Source organism: Colletotrichum truncatum, assembly GCF_014235925.2.
Source record: "Colletotrichum truncatum strain CMES1059 chromosome Unknown Contig_0004, whole genome shotgun sequence".
In the NCBI taxonomy this organism is placed as follows: domain Eukaryota; kingdom Fungi; phylum Ascomycota; class Sordariomycetes; order Glomerellales; family Glomerellaceae; genus Colletotrichum; species Colletotrichum truncatum.
The window spans coordinates 1-19,202 of NW_027222401.1; the positions used below are offsets into that span (position 1 = coordinate 1).

The window sequence follows — 19,202 nt, forward strand, 5'->3', positions numbered from 1 at the left end:
GACCTGACGACTTTCTCTAGTACGCCGAACTCGCCATCAAAATCGACAACCGCTTTTCGAACGACGAAAGGAAAGGGCGAAAAACGACAAAACCCCAACTCAGGACGCAAGTACCAGTGGCGCCTCAGCACCAGTTCAACAACCGCGAAACGACAATATACCCCGCAACAACTCTGGAACAACCCCCGACAAAGTACTGCCTAGGTCACCACAGTGGACCAATGGACCTTAGTGCTACACAGAGAAACGACAAAAAGAACGACAGTTGGAAGAAAGATAGACAGTGCTATAACTGCCAGAAGATTGGACACCTAGCATACGAATGCAGGTCACCTAAGAAGGAACGCTTCCAACCGTACCAGAGAAACGACAAGCGAGTATCGCCACGAAGACGATCCCTCATGAACAACTCAACTGGACCACCTGCTTCGATGACAACTGCCATATCCACTCTAGCAGTAAGGAACACGCAGGATGGTACCCCCAGAAACCTCAAGAACGATCTGGTTACGACACCACCAACGCACCTAAACGGACCCTCGCTGTGGGATATAGAAGCAACAGCAAAATCGAGCGCAAGACAATCGAACAGCTCGACAGTATGAACGACAACGAGGAATTAGAACAAGACAATCAGCGAAGACTGAACCTCCTCTACGCAGGACGACAAGCCAACCTGCAGCGGATTCAACAGGACTCACAAAACCCTATGTGGCAACGACAACTCGGTGCGCTGGACGCACACATCGAACGACGACAACATGCACAAGGAGATCCCGCACGGATCCGCCAAATCAACCAAGAACTGGAAGAACAGGTCGAATCAGAAACGACCAAGAACACCCCCAACGACTCGGAACACCTCGCGATGTTGCCCGCCAACATGCCCAACTGGAAGTCGCCTTTGAAGTCGCTTCAGTCAACGACACCAGCTCTGGAGAGGACTCTGACGAAGAAATACAGTGGTATCACTGCTACCAAGACCAGCGCCGAGTCCACTATATCAAGAAAGAGACGAAGCATGGAAGAAACAGCAAGAAAACGACGAACAAGGAACGGACGAGCAGTCAAAAAACTAGACTCGCCTACCGAAGACAAGGGACAACGACAGGCAGTCCAGACAAGGTCCCTATGTAGCGCAACGACGCCCACGACACAACGACACGAGCATGTACAAGTCCAAATACAGCTCAACGGAAGAACAGCTACCGCCATGATCGACAGCGGAGCCCAAGGAAACTTCATATCACCAAGAACGGTGAATGAAAGAAAGATAACCTGGAAAAGAAAAGCAGCCGAAGACTGCTACGAACTCAGCACCGTTGAAGGAGAACAAGTCCAGTACGGCGGAGGACGCATTGCTATGGAGACAGCGCAACTCCCTTTGCAGATCCATGGCCGGAATGAGCGACTGAACTTCGATATTACGGAGATAGGAGACAAGTACGATGTCATCCTTGGAAGACCATGGTTATACGACAGTAACCCACGGATAGATTGGAGAACAGGCCAACTCCATTGGGACCAGGATTCAGTCACTGAGAAGCAACCACGGAACGGTGCCTCAAACGAACCTCTCAAGACTCCTGAAGCGAAGAGATTTCTAGCATACCTACGGATAAAGGATGCAAACGCCAGGACGTTATCAGCAACAGACATCGGCAAGGAAGACCGACTTCTGTCTATCCCAGAAGAATACCGGCAATACCAGAAGCTATTCGCCGAAGAACTCGAGACCGGACTCCCGGAACACAGCAACTACGACCACGAGATACCCCTTAAGGAAGGGAAGGAGCCAAAGCTAGAAGCAATCTACGGACTCAACCAGAAAGAAATGGAAGCACTCGACGCTTACCTCAAAGAAAATCTACAGAAGGGATACATCAGACCCTCTACATCACCAGCGGGATACCCAATCCTGTTCGTACCAAAAAAGAACGGCAAACTACGACTCTGCGTCGACTACCGGAAACTCAACGACATTACGATCAAGAACTGCTACCCACTACCGCTCATCTCCGAACTACGAGACCTGTTGCACGGAGCACAGTGGTTTACAGCACTCGACCTAAAAGGAGCCTATAACCTGATCCGGATGAAATCAGGTGAAGAATGGAAGACAGCGTTTCGAACACGCCGAGGACATTACGAGTACCTTGTGATGCCCTTCGGACTCACCAACGCACCCGCGACATTCCAGACGATGATCAACCACGTCTTACGAGAATTTCTAGATGTGTTCGTCGTAGTTTACCTCGACGACATCCTAATCTTCTCCAAGACTCTGGAAGACCACAAAAAACACGTACACCAAGTACTGCGGAAACTGCAAGACGCCAAACTCCTAGTGGAACCCGAGAAGAGCAAGTTTCACGCCAAAGAAGTCGAATTCCTAGGTTTTACGATAGCCCCAGGAATCCTCAAAATGTCCAAAGACAAAATCGCAGCAGTACGAGACTGGCCTACACCACAGAACGTTAAGGACGTACAATCCTTTATTGGATATGTGAACTACTACCGACGGTTCCTAGAAGGGTACTCAGACAAAAACGACCCTCTCACGAGACTCTCGAAGAAAGATGTTCCCTGGCAATGGGAAGAAGAACAAGAACAAGCCTTCAACGAGATCAAACAACAAGTCACATCGGAACCAATACTTGTTATACCAAACCCCGAGAAACCATTCGAAGTCGAGACCGACTCCTCAGACTACGCTATAGGAGGACAACTAGGCCAACGAGACGACGAAGGACGACTACACCCTTGCGCCTTCTTCTCACGCAAGTTACACGGCCCAGAACTCAACTACCAGATACACGACAAGGAACTTATGGCAATTATCGAGGCATTCAAAGAATGGAGACCGCAACTCTCAGGAACCAAGTACGAGGTCAAAGTATACACCGACCACAAGAACCTCGCACACTTCACCACATCGAAAGATCTCAACAAACGACAAATTCGATGGTCCGAATTCTTGTCAGAATTCAATTTCAGAATCATCTACCGGAAGGGCAAGGAGAACGGCAGGGCCGACGCCCTCAGCCGACGACCGGACCACGAGGTCCAGGTACCTGAGGAAACCCGAGTTATCCTCAAAACAGACAAAAACGGAGACCTTGTGCCAGCAGCCAGACTCTTAATGATGGCCAGAAGAGACAGTACCAGCACGCCTGGAAGGATGTCTCCTGAAGCCATTAGGGAGATACACTCCGCACCCGCACATGGTCACCAAGGCGTAACCAAAACGTGGAAACGCATCCGTCAACACTACGACAAAACGGCTACACGACAAGAAGTATCTTTAGCGATTAAGGACTGTGAGGTTTGCGCAAAAAGCAAACCCAGCCGACATCAGCCTTATGGAAAGATACAGCCGCTCCCAGTGCCGCAAACCGCATGGGAATCCATCTCGCTGGACTTCGTCACTAAGTTACCTAAGTCCCGAGAACCGATGACCAACGTCCACTACGACAGTGTCCTCGTCATCGTCGACAGACTCACAAAGTACTCATACTTCATTCCGTACATGGAGTCAAGCACTGCAGAAGACCTCGCCTACAAGTTTCTGCAGGTGATCGTAAGCCAACACGGAATGCCGAAGGAAATCGTATCCGACAGAGACAAGCTGTTCACTTCCAAGTTTTGGAGATCCCTGATCTCGCAGCTAGGATCTGACCACAAGATGTCCACCGCTTTCCATCCGCAAACCGATGGCCAGACAGAACGAATCAATCAGATCATGGAAACCTACCTACGCTGCTACGTCAACTATCAGCAAAACAACTGGGTCCAACTGCTACCTATGGCCCAGTTCGCCTACAACAGCGCAGTAGGAGAAAGTACAAAAGAATCACCATTCTACTTGAACTACGGATTCAACCCGACAGCCTATGGACAACCCCGACAAGGCCCAACAGCTCTGAAAGCTGTGGCAGATATCAACAAACTCAAGGAAATCCAACGAGATCTTCCCAGAGACCTTGAATTTGTGCGCGAACGCATGCGCAAATACGCTGACAAGACAAGAGTTGAGGGACCAACTCTGAAGGAGGGGGATAGCGCATACCTTCTCCGCCGGAACATCAAAACAAAACGACCAAGCGATAAGTTGGACTTCAAGAAACTTGGACCCTTCGAAATCACGAAGAAGGTATCCAACGTCAACTTCAAACTCGCACTACCAGACACTATGAAGTGTCATCCAGTTTTTCATATTTCACTTCTCGAGCCAGCACCAAAAGGATCACGAACTATGGACCACATCGAAGTCGACCCGGAACAGGACTACGAGGTCGAAAGGATCCTCGATCACATCGATCAGCACGATGACACAGAAATACAATACCTAATCAAGTGGAAAAACTACGGACACGAAGAAAACACATGGGAACCCGCATCAAACTTGGAGCACGCACAAGAGGAACTTCAAGAATACTGGACGCAATGGGAAACACGACAGCACGCCAAAGTCATGCAAAGACCAACACACAACCCTCGCGTCAGAAACCCTCAACCCAAGTTTCGACCAACCAAGAAACCCCAGGGCAACAAAACGTTTCTTCGCCTAGGAACACCTAGCCCTGAGTAGCCGAGGAACCTCCAACACTCCCCGCACCCGCGCCATCCACCAGAGGACCCAAACCCACAAACTCGTCACCAAAACCAAAAAGGGACCAAGGAGGATCATTCCCGAGACCCACTGCCTGGAGGTCACTAACGACGAACCTCTCGTAAGCATCCAAGGCAGGTAGGACTTCGTCGTCCGCCAGGACGCCATCCTCCCTGTCAACCTCCTGCATACCACGCTCAAAAACTTCGGTCTGCCGCTCCCGAACCATCTTACGGACCGTCCGAATCCGTTTCAGACGACCCGCAGCATCCGCCATTTGAACTTGCAAACGAGCAAACTCTTGATGAAGCGCGAATAGCTCCTCACCCGCTTTCTCTTCTTTCTCATCCCACTCCTTTTGCTAAGAGTTCAACTTCTGAACTAGAAGCAAACATTAGCAACCCCCAGAACAGCGAAAACACAAAAACACGACTTACGAGTAGACGCCACGAGGACGCCGTCACAAGGTTTCTTCGCCTCGATGCAAGTCCTACAGCGTGTAGACTTCTCGCCAAAACGACACGGGACCTTTGCACGGAAACAACGAGTGCAAGGCATGTCGCTAGCAATCGATCGGGACTCCACGTATTCAATAAGCGCAGCTCTCTCACGATCTTTTATCACAGTCAAGTACGACTTTGTCTTTCGAACGCGACCTGACATGGTGTCGGCATCATGAAAAACAAAGGAAGCAAATTTGTGGATCCCCAACCTGGGACCAACGACCTACCTATACTCAGGTCTCGAGGACAAGACCTTTAAGAGGGGAGCTGATGTTACGACCCGACAGTTAACAGACCACTGACGACGACCCCGCAGGGGCTCAGCGGTTATAGGGACGGCCGTCAGCCGTTACGTCGTAACAACCCCCACGGAACGGAAGAACTAGGATACAGGTCACGTGACGATAAGCAGGACCGACGGACGATAAGCGGTCCTGGGACAGGACCGACGGTGCCAAGGGCGGTCCATGGCGATGGACCGACGTCCTGGGTGTCGGTCCCCCAGGATCAGGAAGTGTTCAGCATGGAACCAGACTTGTATATAGTTGGGACTCGAGTCCTCTCGAGTCCTACCTTTCCTAGTTCTTCAGCAATCAACTTTGTGATTACCCTAACCGGTACTTTCAGCTATACCTAAGTGACGACTACTCTACGACTCTTGTTGAGGCCTTGACTGATCACCAAGACCTTTGAAGATCTACGATCTATTCGACCAGGACCACGGAACGACTGTTACTACTCTCAATCCCTGGCTTACTGTTAACACAAACCCACTGTCAGTTAGCTGGCCGTAACAATAGTGCCCACTGATCATGGCGGCGACGATGCCACGAAATAGCCCGCAGGCATCGCCCACCACCCAAACCGGCGCGTCGAGAAGCCTCAGATTGCCGTCGACCTTCGGATACCATCCGACTCCCTCGAGAGTTGGGCCGATCAGCGTCGCCTCCTCGTCATCTCCCAAGTCGTCGTATGTCCGCGCAAGCCGCCGCAAGCCGTCGGCCATCTTCCCGACCAGCTCCGGGCCGTAGACCCCCTCCATCGCCGCGACAACCTCAGCATCGCCCCGCAGCAGGCCCTGCGCGGGAAGCTCGAAGTGCCCCTCAGGCCGAGCCATCGCCTGGAGCACGCGGTCCAGCGACCTGCGCGCCAGCTTCTCGTCCAGGATCCGCGTATTGAAGCCCGAATTGGAGCGCCCCGTCGGAGCGGGGCAGTCGGACCGTCCCGAGACGGTCCATAGTCCATTTGTCTCCGTCAGGCACGTCTCGCCCTGGCGGCAGACGCAAAACGTGCGCCACTCCACGCCGCCGTCTGTTTCGCGCACGCGGAGCTTGGGGTCGTGCTGCGGCATGGAACGGAAGAAGGCGCGCTCGCTGCGCTGTTGGATGCGGAAGCCAACCTCTAGACGGCGGAACTGGTGGTGTGCAGTCATGTCGCGCAGGCTGACCTGGAGCGGCCCAAAACGTCCTGTTGCTACGAGGAGTCTGTTTGCAGTGAGTCCGGTGATCTGGCCCGTAGCGCGATGCTCCACGGCGACGTTGAAGGAGTCTGAGTCTGGGTGGTACGTGGCGCTTCGGACATGGCACTCGTTCATGACGGCGCCGTCGATGTCGGCGACCATGTCGGCGACGAGCCGCAGGCGGGCGTCGAGGGGTAGGTAGTCCGAGGGGTAGTCTTTAAGCTTCCACTGTTCGCTCTCCACCATGCCAGCTACGGAGTAGGCGTCCGGGTTACTAGGGAAGGGGGGCGTGTCGAGACCGGCGCGGTTCAGGACGTTGCATGTCCAGTTATAGGCCTCACGCAGGTCGGCCCCGCGCGGCAGGGACCAGAGCTCTGAGGCGGATGGGAAGAAAGAGAACTTGCCGTCGGAGAAGAGTCCTGCGCCGCCGTGGCCGCGGGTAGCATCCTCGGGGAGGTGGCGATCGCGGTCCTGCACGGACTTGCCGCCGTCGACGATGGTGAATTGAATGCCAGTGCCCTTGAGACGAGCCGCGGCGGCTAGGCCGGCTGGACCCATGCCGATGATGATGATGTGACGTTTTGGGCTGATGGTCATCTTCGCAGACACCTTTTGGACGATGAAGGAGATCGTTACGAAGGTGTGTGAAAAGGAGCGAGGTTATGAGTAGGGGAATAGAGGAAGAGAGGTGGAGGGAGAGAAGGAAAGCGAAACAAGAAGAGTAGAGCATGAGAGCTTGAGCTTCCTATTATGGAGAAATTCAGAGGAACACATGACGTCTTTATACCCATTGCCCCACGATTCTTGCGGTCCTTGATCCGTTGGTTGAAGAAAACGCATCGTGGTACAGTCATGCACACACAGGGGGCGCAATCCACAATGTCCAAGGTCCATCCCATCGAGACATGACATGTTTCAACCGGGGACTGCGTCAACTGAGCTGACGGTAACGATTGGGGAAGTGTTGGTCATGACCAGGACAGGAGGAGAAGTGCCTCCAACGCCGGCAAATTTGATGATATTATAGACCGCAAGAACGAAACCACTGCAGTATTCTTTCAATATAGATGTTCATATATCCCGAAGTAGCACCTTAAAAAGACGTTAATAGTTCATCCTCTCCAGCAGGGTATGTTAAGACCAGTGATGAGGTGTATGATGGCAGGGTGTTGTGGTCAACTCTGGATGCACGGAGGAATGGCGGACGCCCAAGAAACCCCCCGCAGCAGAACCCATAGCAAAAACATCCTTGCCTCTGCATGTCCGGCGGTCAACACGAAGTACCCTGCGGCATTTTCGTTGCGTAAGTCTGATTACGGAGAGATTTTGGAAGAAAACGGAAAAGATGAGGGCTTGATGCTGTTCGCAGAAGCACACGCATTCCTGTGGCTGGGGTACAGATGAGCGAGCCCTGTCGAATTTGGCGAGTTTGTCCAGATGCGAACGCGGCTTGGACCAAGACACGAGCGGCAGATCGCCGCAGATGGGACGGGCCGACGCCTCCCGTCCCTGCGCGCCTCCTCTCTGTCGGACGTGAGCGGAAGTCGTATACACTAAGCTCCAAGAGGGACGGGGTTTCGTCGCATCTGACCGCAGACTGCATATCACCTCCTGTTCGCCAAGCTTGCTAGGTAGGTGACGAGCCTTTTTTGACCCCAGGGAGCGTTGATGGTCAGTGTTCAGGTGGTCTTGAGTGGCGTGGCTGGGGGACAACTGGTGATCGATTGGCTGAAGTACTTGAGTTATCGCCAAGTCCCAATTTCACATTGGTTCCACGCGCGTATGTGCGGATGCTTCGCACTGCTTGGCCATACAGCTTATAGTACTTTGCAATACATGACAAATTTCGAGGCCCTTCGATTCTTGTAGTTTCATTATGATGATAGCAAAACGTACGTAAATGCTGTACATAGGAGTAGGCCGCGTGAGCCCATAAAGTATACTATATATCAGCTTGTATCTACTATATGTATTACTAGTTTACAAGCTGGCCGGTCGTTACATAAAGTAGGACCTCACAATCCTCTTCCGGAAATTGCACCTTAGACGTTTGACTCCGGCCAGAAATAAAAAAGGGACCAGGGGCCCACCTGTCCCGCTCCCGGCAGGCGACCCACATTCGTCCGGACCACCGACCAGGTGACGACAAAGGAGAGGGGGAAAGGAGGCTGTTGCTCTACACGTACTATACTTCTTCAAGAGCAGGAATTTCAATTATGGGATGTATGGGACCGTCTTTGGACACAAGCACGCTACCTCCTGCCAGTTTGGGAGATGAATGACTCGGAACCAACAAGTGCAACTGTGAACAAGTCGTTTGAGTTGCGAATGTACGCCGACTTTCCCCGGTACCCATCATGGAATTTTCCTTTCAGCGCGTATCCCGTCGCGATCTTGAAACCTCATTATCACCAGCACCAAGTACCATATCACCAACCAACCGCCGTCCATCTGCTCACGCCAATATCACCTCCTCTGCTAACCCGGCAGCAACCCGCGCATCGGCGTCGGCGCCGTCGTCCGCGACCCGGTCACCGGCATGCTCCTCGTCGGGCGGCGCCTCAGCAGTCACGGTCACGGTACCTGGCAGTTCCCTGGCGGTCATCTCGAGCACGCCGGGTCCATCTTCGCCTGCGCCGAGCGCGAAACCCTCGAGGAGACGGGCCTTGCTGTCAGGGTTACTCGGCTCGCCGCCGTCACGAACTCGGTCGTCGTCGAAGTTGGCAAGCATTACGTCACCCTGTTCGTTCTCTGCCAGCCCGTCGACACCTCCGCCAAGCCGTAGGTCCGTATGAGTGCGAGCGCAGGCGTGTAGTTTGTGGTATAGTGAACAATAATATACCTAACCTTGTAAACCAAATACTATAGGCTATGGAGCCCGACAAGGCTGGCGACTGGCAGTGGATGGGGTGGTCCACCATCTGCGACTGGGTCCGCCACCATGACGATAATAGCGGCAATTAGCCTGCGAAGCGTCTTTTTTGGCCATCCGCGAACTGATCGATGGGAATGAGAATGAAACGGCTTTTACGGGTTTCTAGGACTGGCGTGGCATTTTCCGCACGAATAGTTCTCAATTTGGTAGCCAAAACAGCCCTAACACTCTATCTAAAGTCTCTCAAGGCCGCACGGGTGCACTTTAGCTTGCCTGAGGGTCAATGGAAATTTTGTTTCTTGTTGCTTCCCCTTGGAGAACCAAATAGTCAATACCCAATAGAGTTGTGTTAGGAGCTTTACCCAGCTGATGTTAAACCCACGACCTGAATGTAATAGTAACTACATGTACTCTCTTAGGTGGACAAGAATGTAGGGAAATTCTGTAATGACTATTTGTTAGTAGTACCTTCCTGCAGCACAGTCTCGTCTAGCTCGTTGCACCCCCTTACCCTTGACCGTTTGACCACTCTCGCCTGCGGCACGGCACGCCTCTGAGGCATTTTCGGAATACTCCCCGGGTGGGGCCCCGGATGGGGCAAAAGGTGGAGGCACCGGATAGGCCCTGGAAGACGGGGCAACAACCACGTTGGACCCATTTATCCGCGGAATTGGCCGGTCTATCAGGGACCGGGGGGTTCTTATTTCTCATTTTCTTTCTTTGTTTCCACCCCCAAACAGCATTTACACTTAGGGTTAGAAGATGACTCAAGCATCCATCATGTCAACTCCGAGTAACCCTCGCTATTCCACCTTTCTCGCTATCTCCTCTCTCGCTCCCTATTTTTCCTCCCTTCCACTCCCCATCTCTCACCGTTCGACCTGTTAGACTTGATTCGGCTGGCCGATATGGGAAAAGAACCTAACCAGATCATAGAGATGTACCAGCCCAGGGAGACAACAAAGATTTCGGGCACGGATCCGAACACGGAGGGAGTCACAAACCAGAACATGCCCGAGCAAACGGGCGGCAACGTCGACGACCACAAGCTCGCCCCAGCACTACTGGGCCCCGTGACAGACGGTGCCTCCTCCGGCGATGATGCCTCCCCCGACGAAACCGACGTCATGGCCACATACAGCTGCTTCGCACCAAGCCAGCGCATTATCATCATCGCCTTTGCCAGCACCATCGGCATGCTGAGTCCCCTGAGCTCCAACCTCTACACGCCCGCCATCCCCGCCGTTGCTCAGGACCTGCGCGTTTCTACCGACGCCATCAACCTCACCATAACCTCATACCTTGTTTTGCAGGGCATCAGTCCCACGCTCTGGAGCGCCATCGGCGAGAGCACCGGCCGCCGTCCGTTATACCTCGTCGCCCTCACAGTTTATCTCGCCTCATGCCTCGGCCTCGCTCTATCCGGGACCTACCCGGCTGTCATCGCTCTCAGGGCGGTTCAGGCCGTCGGCTCAGCCTCCACGACAGCCATCGGCGCCAGTCTCATCGGCGACCTGGTCCACGTCAGCCGCCGTGGGAAGTACATGGCCAACTACAGTGCCCTCGGCGGCGCCAGCACCGCCCTCGGGCCCGTCGTTGGCGGCCTTTTTGCACAGTATACCGGCTGGCGCGGCATGTTCGTCTTCCTCTCAGCGTTTACCGGCTTCCTTCTGATTTTCACGGCGTTGTTTCTCCCCGAGACGAAGCGCAGCATCGTCGATGACGGTTCCGTTCGTGCCCCCCGGTACCTACGCGCTCCCTTGAAATGGCTCGACGCGCCGAAGAAAACACTGACACCCACAGCCCCCGCAGCTGCCAAATTCCGAATAGACTTCGGCGCCCCCGTACGTCTCCTCATCAAGCCCGAATGCCTGTGCATTGTTCTCTTCACGGGAGTTAGCTACACGGTCTGGCAGGTCACCATGGTCGCCACCGCCACGCTCTACGCCGAGCGATACGGCCTGGACGAGCGGAGCATCGGGCTGACGTACATCTCCAACGGCGTCGGCTCTGTTTGCGGTAGCGTGCTTACGGGGAAGCTGCTGGACCGGGGGTACAAGCGCCAGCTCGAGAGGGAGCAACGGGCGGTGGCAGCCCGGCCGGCAGACGATGGCTCGCCTCGTCCCGCAAACGAAGTACAGCACATAGAGCTTGCGCGTATTAAGCCCGTTATCATCCCCACCCTTGTCTATGTCGCCTCCGTCATTGCCTTGGGCTGGATCATCGAGTCCAACGTCCACATTTCCGCCTCCATCATCGTGGCCTTTTTCGTCGGAGGCCTCAGTACTGTAATCTTGGCCGTCTTCTGTAAGCATCGATATGTCTTTCGTAATGACCACTGTTTAGCTGACGCAAGTGACTGTCCCAGCAACCCTCATCGTCGACATCTTCCGGGCCCAGAGCTTCAGCGCAACCGCCTCGATGAACTTGTCGCGCTGCCTGTTGTCCGCCGGAGGAACGGCCGCCATCGGGCCACTGATCCGTGCCGTCGGCGTCGGTTGGGCCTTTACGCTGTGTGCTGTTGCCGCTCTATTGTCGTGTTCATTTGTCGCGTTGGAGCTGTGGCGGGGGCGAGATTGGCGCGTGAGGCGGATGGCCGCGGCGGCTCAGAGGGTGTCTCGCAAAACAACTATAACCTGAAAAGGATCTCGCAATGTTATAAGACTCTTGAAATGTTTCAGCTCGATGATTTTCCCAGTATCAAAATATGTTTTACGTTAAACTAAAGATTATCTAGTATTACTACACATTGTTGAATGGGCCTTGAACCCTTGGGCAATATCCCATTGAGTGTTGCAAGACGCCATTATCGCCAAGCACTAAAGTTCTCACCTTTAGAGCCACTTTTGCCCCTCACCACCATCAGTATGTAAGCATTCATTTATCCCTATGTTCCCTGTAGTGCCGTCATCATACAAACCGTCATTCTGGTTAATGCTGCGATGTCTTCTAGTAATTGTAATGCCTCTCATGCCTCCGATGCCTCCCGTACCTCGGTACGGAGCACTATTGTTGTTGAGGTCATTCCAGAAGACCTAGCTACCGTGTGTGCTGCTGACTGTACACTGGAGCAGAGGTATTAACTCTTTAGGCATATACTGCGATTTTGGGCTACGCCATTTATCTATCCTGTACAGTTTCAAAAGTTCTCACATAGTAAGTTATAATATCTATAAATAAGGTACTTAGTAAACATTTAACTATATTCTTCCATTGATCTCGTGAACTTTATGAACTTGAAAAATCTTCAGGGAGTATTACAACAGTGAGATGTGAGTAAATAGACCCACTAAACGCATCAGAATCGCTTGAGGACATCGTGACAGTTCACCATGAATTGAAATATTGATTTGGGAATAAACGTAGCCAAAGAAAATATAAAACCGTGGAGGCTGATGACATATCGTCATATATCTCTGTTAAAAAGGGAAGAGGTGGATAGAAAGCTGGGTACTATATACCTGTAGCCAACTAGCAGTCGATGGGATACACTCTTAATGTTCTAGCCCGGGGACCCCGTAATAGTGCTGTGCTCGTTCACTCAGCCCATTTCTCAACAAGGCTCCGAGGGATATACCGGAGATATAGACCAAGCGGGCCTGCTGGTAGTCCCTGTACCTCTCGGGCCCGGGCCGGCACATGAAAGGGAATAAAGGAGCCCGGGGGCCCACGCTCTAGGCCGGACCGTACTATTATCGGTTCGGCAAGTATTGACACTATTGTTACAGTATACGGGAGTTCTTTGCCCTCCATTCACAAAACGGTATGCAGATAAGCACGTGGCCGACTAATAGACAAACTAAACTCAAGAATAACGTCTATGTATTTGCTTGACTTGGCAGCTAGAAAGGAAAGGCCAACTTCGGAACATACAACTCCTCAAGGTACTCCACCTCCTGGACACTTAACTCAATTTCAGAAGCCATAACAGCTTGATCAATTCTTTCACGTGTCTCTAACTCGCAAATGGGTACGCAACCCTTGAAAAGCAACCAAGCCTGGGCAATCTGAGCCATGGATAGACCCTTCTTGGCTGCCAGCTGTTCAACTCTTTCAACGATCGACTTATCGGCGCCGTTGTTTGAGCCGCGGAATAGAAGTTGTAGAAAGGGATCTTTCTGCTCTCGTGGGTCAGTGCGATCGGTCCAGGGGTGCGCGAGGACGCCAGCGGCGAGCGGAGACCACGGGAACAAGCCAACGTTGGTGGCGTTGCAATACGGGTTCATCTCTCGTTCTTCCTCGCGATAAAGAAGATTGTAAAGGCACTGCTTGGAGATGAACTGGTGCCAGCCGTTCTGCTTGGCTACGTTTTGGAGCATATGAAATTCTCAGGCCGCCATCTATTGCATTATCGTCAGCGGAATCTTGAAAAGTTGGCTTGAGGAAATAAGGCTTCTGTATTCTTGAACGAGATAAGAAGATTCGGCGCACTGCAAGTACTTACTGAGCTGGCACCAAGGTATCGGACCTTTCCACTTTCAACAACATCATTGAGCGCCTTCATCATTTCCTCCGGGGGCACGTCACGGTCCATTCGGTGGATTTGAAGAACATCAATATACGTTCCAAGCCGCCCAACACTGCGATACACTGCATCAAGAATGTGCTTCCGAGACAGTCCGACCTGGTTCACCCGAGGGCCTTTGTTGCATGTAAGGTTGGCAGGGTCGATGGGCCCCTTTTCGTCGTCGACAAACTGAAAACATTTAGTCATGATGACCAGCCTCGATCGCGGGATTTTGTATTTCGTGACAGCAGCTCCTATGATTACCTCAGAACGGCCATTGGAGTATGTGTCGGCAACATCCCATGTGTTGATGCCTTTGTCAAAAGCGTATTTTAACACAGGGAGAGCTTCGTCTTTGTCGAGAAGCCACGGCTGCCAGTTCTTATCGCCGAACCTCATACAACCTAAGATAATTTGAGACACCTTTAGGCCCGAATTACCCACACTGAACGAAAGCATTGTTAGAAATATCCCTGGGGTTAAATTAAAACCCTTGCGAAAATACTTGCCGGACGTATTTTATCGATGATTCAGACATGTCTAGTATTATTTGATGATCGGACTTGGCGAGAGACAGAGATGATGCCGGGATAGTTGGCTGATAAGTTTTTTGTGTTCACTCAATCGCAAACCCGTTGGTATGTACACTTAATCCCTTATACGGTATTTTCTCGTGGGCTTTAGAAACTCTTTGATAGCTTATTTTCACAGTTGACAGCCCTTGACCATCATTTCACACGTCGACCGTGAGCTAGTCTGCACAGGTTTAGACCCACAAAGTAATCCAAGTGCATTAGCGCCGTTTGCAGAGTGCCCGGAGCTAAAGACGGGAGATAAGAAAAGATGCTGACAGCCCTGCTAGGCCATTCTCAGACAATTGTTACGCTTAGCTAGAACTTCGCAAATCAAGAGGTGCGTGGCACAGTGATTTTTGCACACCAAGAATTGTTCACAATTGCGTGGAATGTTCTTTATGACCAGTATCATTCTCTAAAAACAATCACCGGCTCCCCGCGTTTCCCTCCCCAGTAATTGGTCGTTTCCAGCAATTCAGGACAATTCCCTACCAGAAATCCCCATTTTTGGAAAAATGCTTCGTTGGCTTCCCAGGCCTTCTGCTCCCATGACTTGCCCCAAACAATCAACGACGGCCTCCTCTCAAGGTCTTCGTCCTTAACCTCCAGGATGTCAGCGCACAGTTCATCATCGAACACCACGCCAGCTTCCATTCCAAGTAAAATATTGTCTCGAAAGGTCGGGAAGGGAAAGAGATCGATCCACGGGTGATGGATTATCTTTCGTTGTAGGCCAGTCGGGCACAAATCTGGGTAGAGACACATGAGTTTTTCATCGAGGCCTGGCTTTGAAGGTCCCATGGAATTATGAAGCGAAATAGAGTCTTCCCGGCAAAGACCATCGGGGGGGGGGGGAATCCTATAGCGACAGCATTGTTGGCCAAAGCAGCAAGGACGCGCAGCCGGATAAGCATATGAAGGGCTGTTGGTCGCGGGCAGTTGAGGGTATAGTCTTGATAAACCTCACTTATGCGGTTGTGAGCAAAATCGAACTTTTGAGGACAAGCTGTAAGAGAACAACCCTCTTGAAGGTTTGCTAGTATGCTATCCTTGCCTGTCTTTCGATTAAGGTTGACTGTCTTTGTTGTTCGCAGGCCCTGGCCATTCAGGCTCTCCTGGATTTGTTTCCTTCTTCTACCTTCTATCAATTATTTTAAGAGTTTTCATCAATCTCATGGTTGATTGACTTACGGTAAGCGCGTTGGTTCAGCTTGTTTTGCAGCTTCTTTCTGTGCGCTTGATCTGAAGTGCTTATCCAGACATCGCTTGGCTCCCAAATATCACAAAGCATCGACATAATAGGCGTAATTTAGACAAGATGTCAACGAAGGCAAGCAATGTTCAGAACCAAACGTTAACGTTGGTCAGGGTCACAGCTCCTCTGGATAGATTTCGATACGTGCAAGGTGTAGGTTGGATGGACCTGCTTTTGTTTAGAGGGAAAAAATCTAAGTCTCAACACGGGGCAAAAAAAAAAAAAAGATACGGGGCTGACTGAGAGCGCCAGCTTACGTCAGGTACTGAGTCGTGCATTCCGTTAGGAGACGAAGCTGCCGCCCCAGCAGGACCAATTTAGGGCGAGGCGAGAAGAAAGCGGAGAGTATAAAGCTGGTAATGAAGGAAAGTAGAGAAAGGAGGGAGATAATTTTCTGGATGCAAGACTAAGTAAACAATATACGCGACACAAGTACTACTCAACCATTACTATGTAAGTGTACACAAAAGTAGACCTATAATTACGGTAGTATAATTTGGTTCACATGCACCATTAAAGCAAGAAAATCGAATATAAAATTAGTTGCTCTTTACTTGTTTGACAGTCTAGTCGCGATTCCGTGTGATCAACGTATTGTAAAATGCATATCACTGACTACTTACTTATTAGTAGTTAACTAACGAATTAAAAAAGAAGATATAGCTGTCTACTAGCCATCTAACATAACTGTGAATTTTTCTCAACAAATATTGTATTCCATGTTAGATGCCCTAAAGCACTTTCACTTTCAAGGGTATTATGGTCTTGTGGGCGCACATGCTTCGCTATACTTGCCTACTGTGACGAACTGGGCACATAGCAATCAGGCTAACAGAGTGACTTGATGTAGAAAAAGGGTATATGCGTGAGGAAGCATATACTTATCCCATCGACTGCGAGTTGGCTACAGGTACATAGCCTGCGGGGTTGTAGCCATTCAGGGATAGACAGTGTAAACCTCCTTCCAATCCCATACCTATTCTCCACGGAGTTTGGAGAAATTGTAGACCGATTTGTGACTCACAATGTACCTGTAGCGAACTCGCAGTCGATAGGATACGTCTACAGTGTGCGTTTCATGTGGCTTACGTAAAAACAACTCAGTCGGTGTGTTTAGTGATCGTTGACAGTATCGTCATACCTACTTTACTACCTAACTAGTTAAGGCTCTAGGTGCCGTAGCTATATAGGATAGAGTAGGGGATAATGGCAACGGGTTGTTATGACCGAACAGTTGGTTGCCCAAAAATTGCGCAAGACACCTGCTTTCTTTAGGTCATATCGCGATCAGACCTAGCCGTATTTACTATATTCGTTTTATAGGAAGCTAAGTTATATTCCTAATAGTCGTTGGAGTAGTAGGTAGCAACGCGGAACCCATTGTCTAATTCCTTTAGTAGGACAAAGTTCAATACATTTTAGGTGCTCCTAGTGGTCATCGGATAGAATAGGCATGTTGCTGTGGGACACTACTATAGGACATAGTGCACTAAATTAGTGACTGGTAGTTATGTAGCATATAGTTTTACCCTGTTAAAGCTCCTTAACATTTTCAACTTGCCAGACTGCTCCCTTACAATTAGGCTCCCTAAATCTTGCCTCTTCTCCTGCCGAACAATGGTATAGGTAGCCGCTGAAATTGGCGCATCCAACTAGAACTGTTGAATCGACTTTGCCAGCTCGGAGCATAAGCTGGCTCTGCTTGTGGACAACAGTAGTTCCAGAATCGCCGCAAAAGTAGACATTGTTTTGTTTTAATACGCAATTCGACACCCTTTTGTATTCCCCGTTGCCATTAAAGGTTCCTTGGCCGCACTTAGCAGATACCTCCCACAACAGGCAGGCCAAGGTAATGATTGAAGCGGTAGAGATATACATTGTGAGTTTTTTTTTTACGTAGGATATGCTGAAGATTGCTTGTAGACATTAATACAATGCCTCTCATATGTCTATGTTGAAAGATAACTCACCTCGTTTAAGTCTGAAATTTTGTCAAGGACTCTTTAGTTTTTTGATGAGATTCAGGGTTAGGCTACACTTCTATTTAAGTTTCTTAGGCACTATTATTAAGGCATGGCTTAAAAGCCTATCCGAGGCATCCGAAGAAGAAAGGTTTATTTAATTAAGGCCTAGACTATTAAAGCTTAGATTATCGCAGTATCGTTTCCTACACCTGACATTTGACTACAGACTGCTTCCATGACTCGTACTTAATTTATGCTTGATTAAAATCTTCTGCAATCTCTAGGGAAGGAAATTAAACTGAATAAAGTACTCATGGGGCAGCTGTCACTTTCGATTACGAATACGATAAATTAGTGTCAATTGGCAATTAATTTAACAGTCAAAGCCTTGAGGGATTCAACATTGCAGTTATCTCGTTCGTCCCTTAGCCCGTCGGACTCGGACTCGGTCTTAGCTACCGAAGGAAGAGGAGGCGCAGAATCGTGTAATAATTAAAAGAAACTTTAAACGTAAAGTACGCATCTATTCTAAGCTACCCCACTTGTAACATCTTAATTCAGTAGACTTGCTCTGCTCTTATATATGCTTAAGAGCCAACACCATCTTCACCACAGGAACAGTTCCTTTCTTAGGCATTTTAGAAATACTTACTTACTTACTTTATTTTAGTTAGCTGAAAACACTTCTAGTTGTTACGAGCTATGCCTAGTTGATAGCTATGCTATTATCCTACTTAAGTATAGCTAAGCAATAAGTATATAACTTATTATTACGTATCGTTTTAGGCGTTTAGCTTAACGGGGTAACACCTCTATTATTATTTTATACTAGAGGCTGGTGTGCGGCTGCTACTGCAACCCTGTAGGGGGGGTCTGACCCTTCACACTGAGTACCAGTTTCCAAGGAACACGTGGTTAGGCAAGAAATATAAACATAATCTAAGTATAACTTTCGTCTGCTCGAACCAGAATCATGTTTAATGTACTAAAAAGACTTTGTATAAACAATGCTCTGTGTTTAAATTGAGTATATTGACTTAATCCCCTACGTGTTACTAAGTCACTGTGTTATTGAAACGTGGTTAAAAGATGTATCTAATATAATAATAAATCTGTCTCAAGTGGTTACCTTTAGAGGCTCTTATTTATATAAACTTCCCGTTACCTCTCGGCGCTTATATAAAGACCTATAGTTTATCTAGGTTAGTAATAAAAAGAAAGATAGATGTTGATTTTGGATCTACACCTAGGCCCTTAGGATAATAACTATAGGTAAAGATTTTTTTTTATAATTATAAGACTATAAACTTAGACCATCTAGAATTTCTAATAGCTCTTGCCTCTGCGTCTATATTAATAACCTTGGAAGGAATTCTCCTGAATTGAATACTCTCTACTCCTAAGTTTTGATCTAAAATAGAAAGAGTTAAGATGTAGATTTAAAAAGTTTAT

The 19,202-nt window shown here is 49.8% G+C and overlaps 8 protein-coding genes across 8 annotated transcripts; 3 read left to right on the forward strand and 5 right to left on the reverse strand.

The window, feature by feature from the left end:
- Positions 1-221: 221 nt before the first annotated feature.
- Positions 222-605, forward strand: CTRU02_206781 (uncharacterized protein; the record flags this gene model as incomplete). The annotated part of the gene is made up of 1 exon (XM_070204774.1): positions 222-605. One exon carries the CDS (start codon positions 222-224, stop codon positions 603-605), a length of 384 nt encoding a protein of 127 aa, XP_070061307.1.
- A 3,972-nt stretch (positions 606-4,577) lies between these two features.
- On the reverse strand, positions 4,578-4,889 carry CTRU02_206782 (uncharacterized protein; the record flags this gene model as incomplete). The annotated part of the gene is made up of 1 exon (XM_036732996.1): positions 4,578-4,889. One exon carries the CDS (start codon positions 4,887-4,889, stop codon positions 4,578-4,580), a length of 312 nt encoding a protein of 103 aa, XP_036575227.1.
- An 84-nt stretch (positions 4,890-4,973) lies between these two features.
- CTRU02_206783 (uncharacterized protein) lies at positions 4,974-7,171 on the reverse strand (the record flags this gene model as incomplete). Its single annotated transcript, XM_036732997.2, has 3 exons — positions 4,974-4,993; positions 5,050-5,102; positions 5,886-7,171. The coding sequence occupies 3 exons, from the start codon at positions 7,169-7,171 to the stop codon at positions 4,974-4,976; spliced, it is 1,359 nt and encodes a 452-aa protein (XP_036575228.2).
- A 1,942-nt stretch (positions 7,172-9,113) lies between these two features.
- On the forward strand, positions 9,114-9,359 carry CTRU02_206784 (nudix domain-containing protein; the record flags this gene model as incomplete). The annotated part of the gene is made up of 1 exon (XM_036733000.1): positions 9,114-9,359. One exon carries the CDS (start codon positions 9,114-9,116, stop codon positions 9,357-9,359), a length of 246 nt encoding a protein of 81 aa, XP_036575231.1.
- Positions 9,360-10,357: 998 nt separating this feature from the next.
- On the forward strand, positions 10,358-12,089 carry CTRU02_206785 (major facilitator superfamily transporter; the record flags this gene model as incomplete). The annotated part of the gene is made up of 2 exons (XM_036733001.1): positions 10,358-11,756; positions 11,818-12,089. 2 exons carry the CDS (start codon positions 10,358-10,360, stop codon positions 12,087-12,089), a joined length of 1,671 nt encoding a protein of 556 aa, XP_036575232.1.
- Positions 12,090-13,291: 1,202 nt separating this feature from the next.
- On the reverse strand, positions 13,292-14,415 carry CTRU02_206786 (uncharacterized protein; the record flags this gene model as incomplete). The annotated part of the gene is made up of 2 exons (XM_036733002.1): positions 13,292-13,744; positions 13,894-14,415. The coding sequence occupies 2 exons, from the start codon at positions 14,413-14,415 to the stop codon at positions 13,292-13,294; spliced, it is 975 nt and encodes a 324-aa protein (XP_036575233.1).
- Positions 14,416-14,939: 524 nt separating this feature from the next.
- CTRU02_206787 (uncharacterized protein) lies at positions 14,940-15,332 on the reverse strand (the record flags this gene model as incomplete). The annotated part of the gene is made up of 1 exon (XM_036733003.1): positions 14,940-15,332. The coding sequence occupies one exon, from the start codon at positions 15,330-15,332 to the stop codon at positions 14,940-14,942; it is 393 nt and encodes a 130-aa protein (XP_036575234.1).
- A 1,987-nt stretch (positions 15,333-17,319) lies between these two features.
- Positions 17,320-17,664, reverse strand: CTRU02_206788 (uncharacterized protein; the record flags this gene model as incomplete). Its single annotated transcript, XM_036733004.1, has 1 exon — positions 17,320-17,664. The coding sequence occupies one exon, from the start codon at positions 17,662-17,664 to the stop codon at positions 17,320-17,322; it is 345 nt and encodes a 114-aa protein (XP_036575235.1).
- Positions 17,665-19,202: the final 1,538 nt, after the last annotated feature.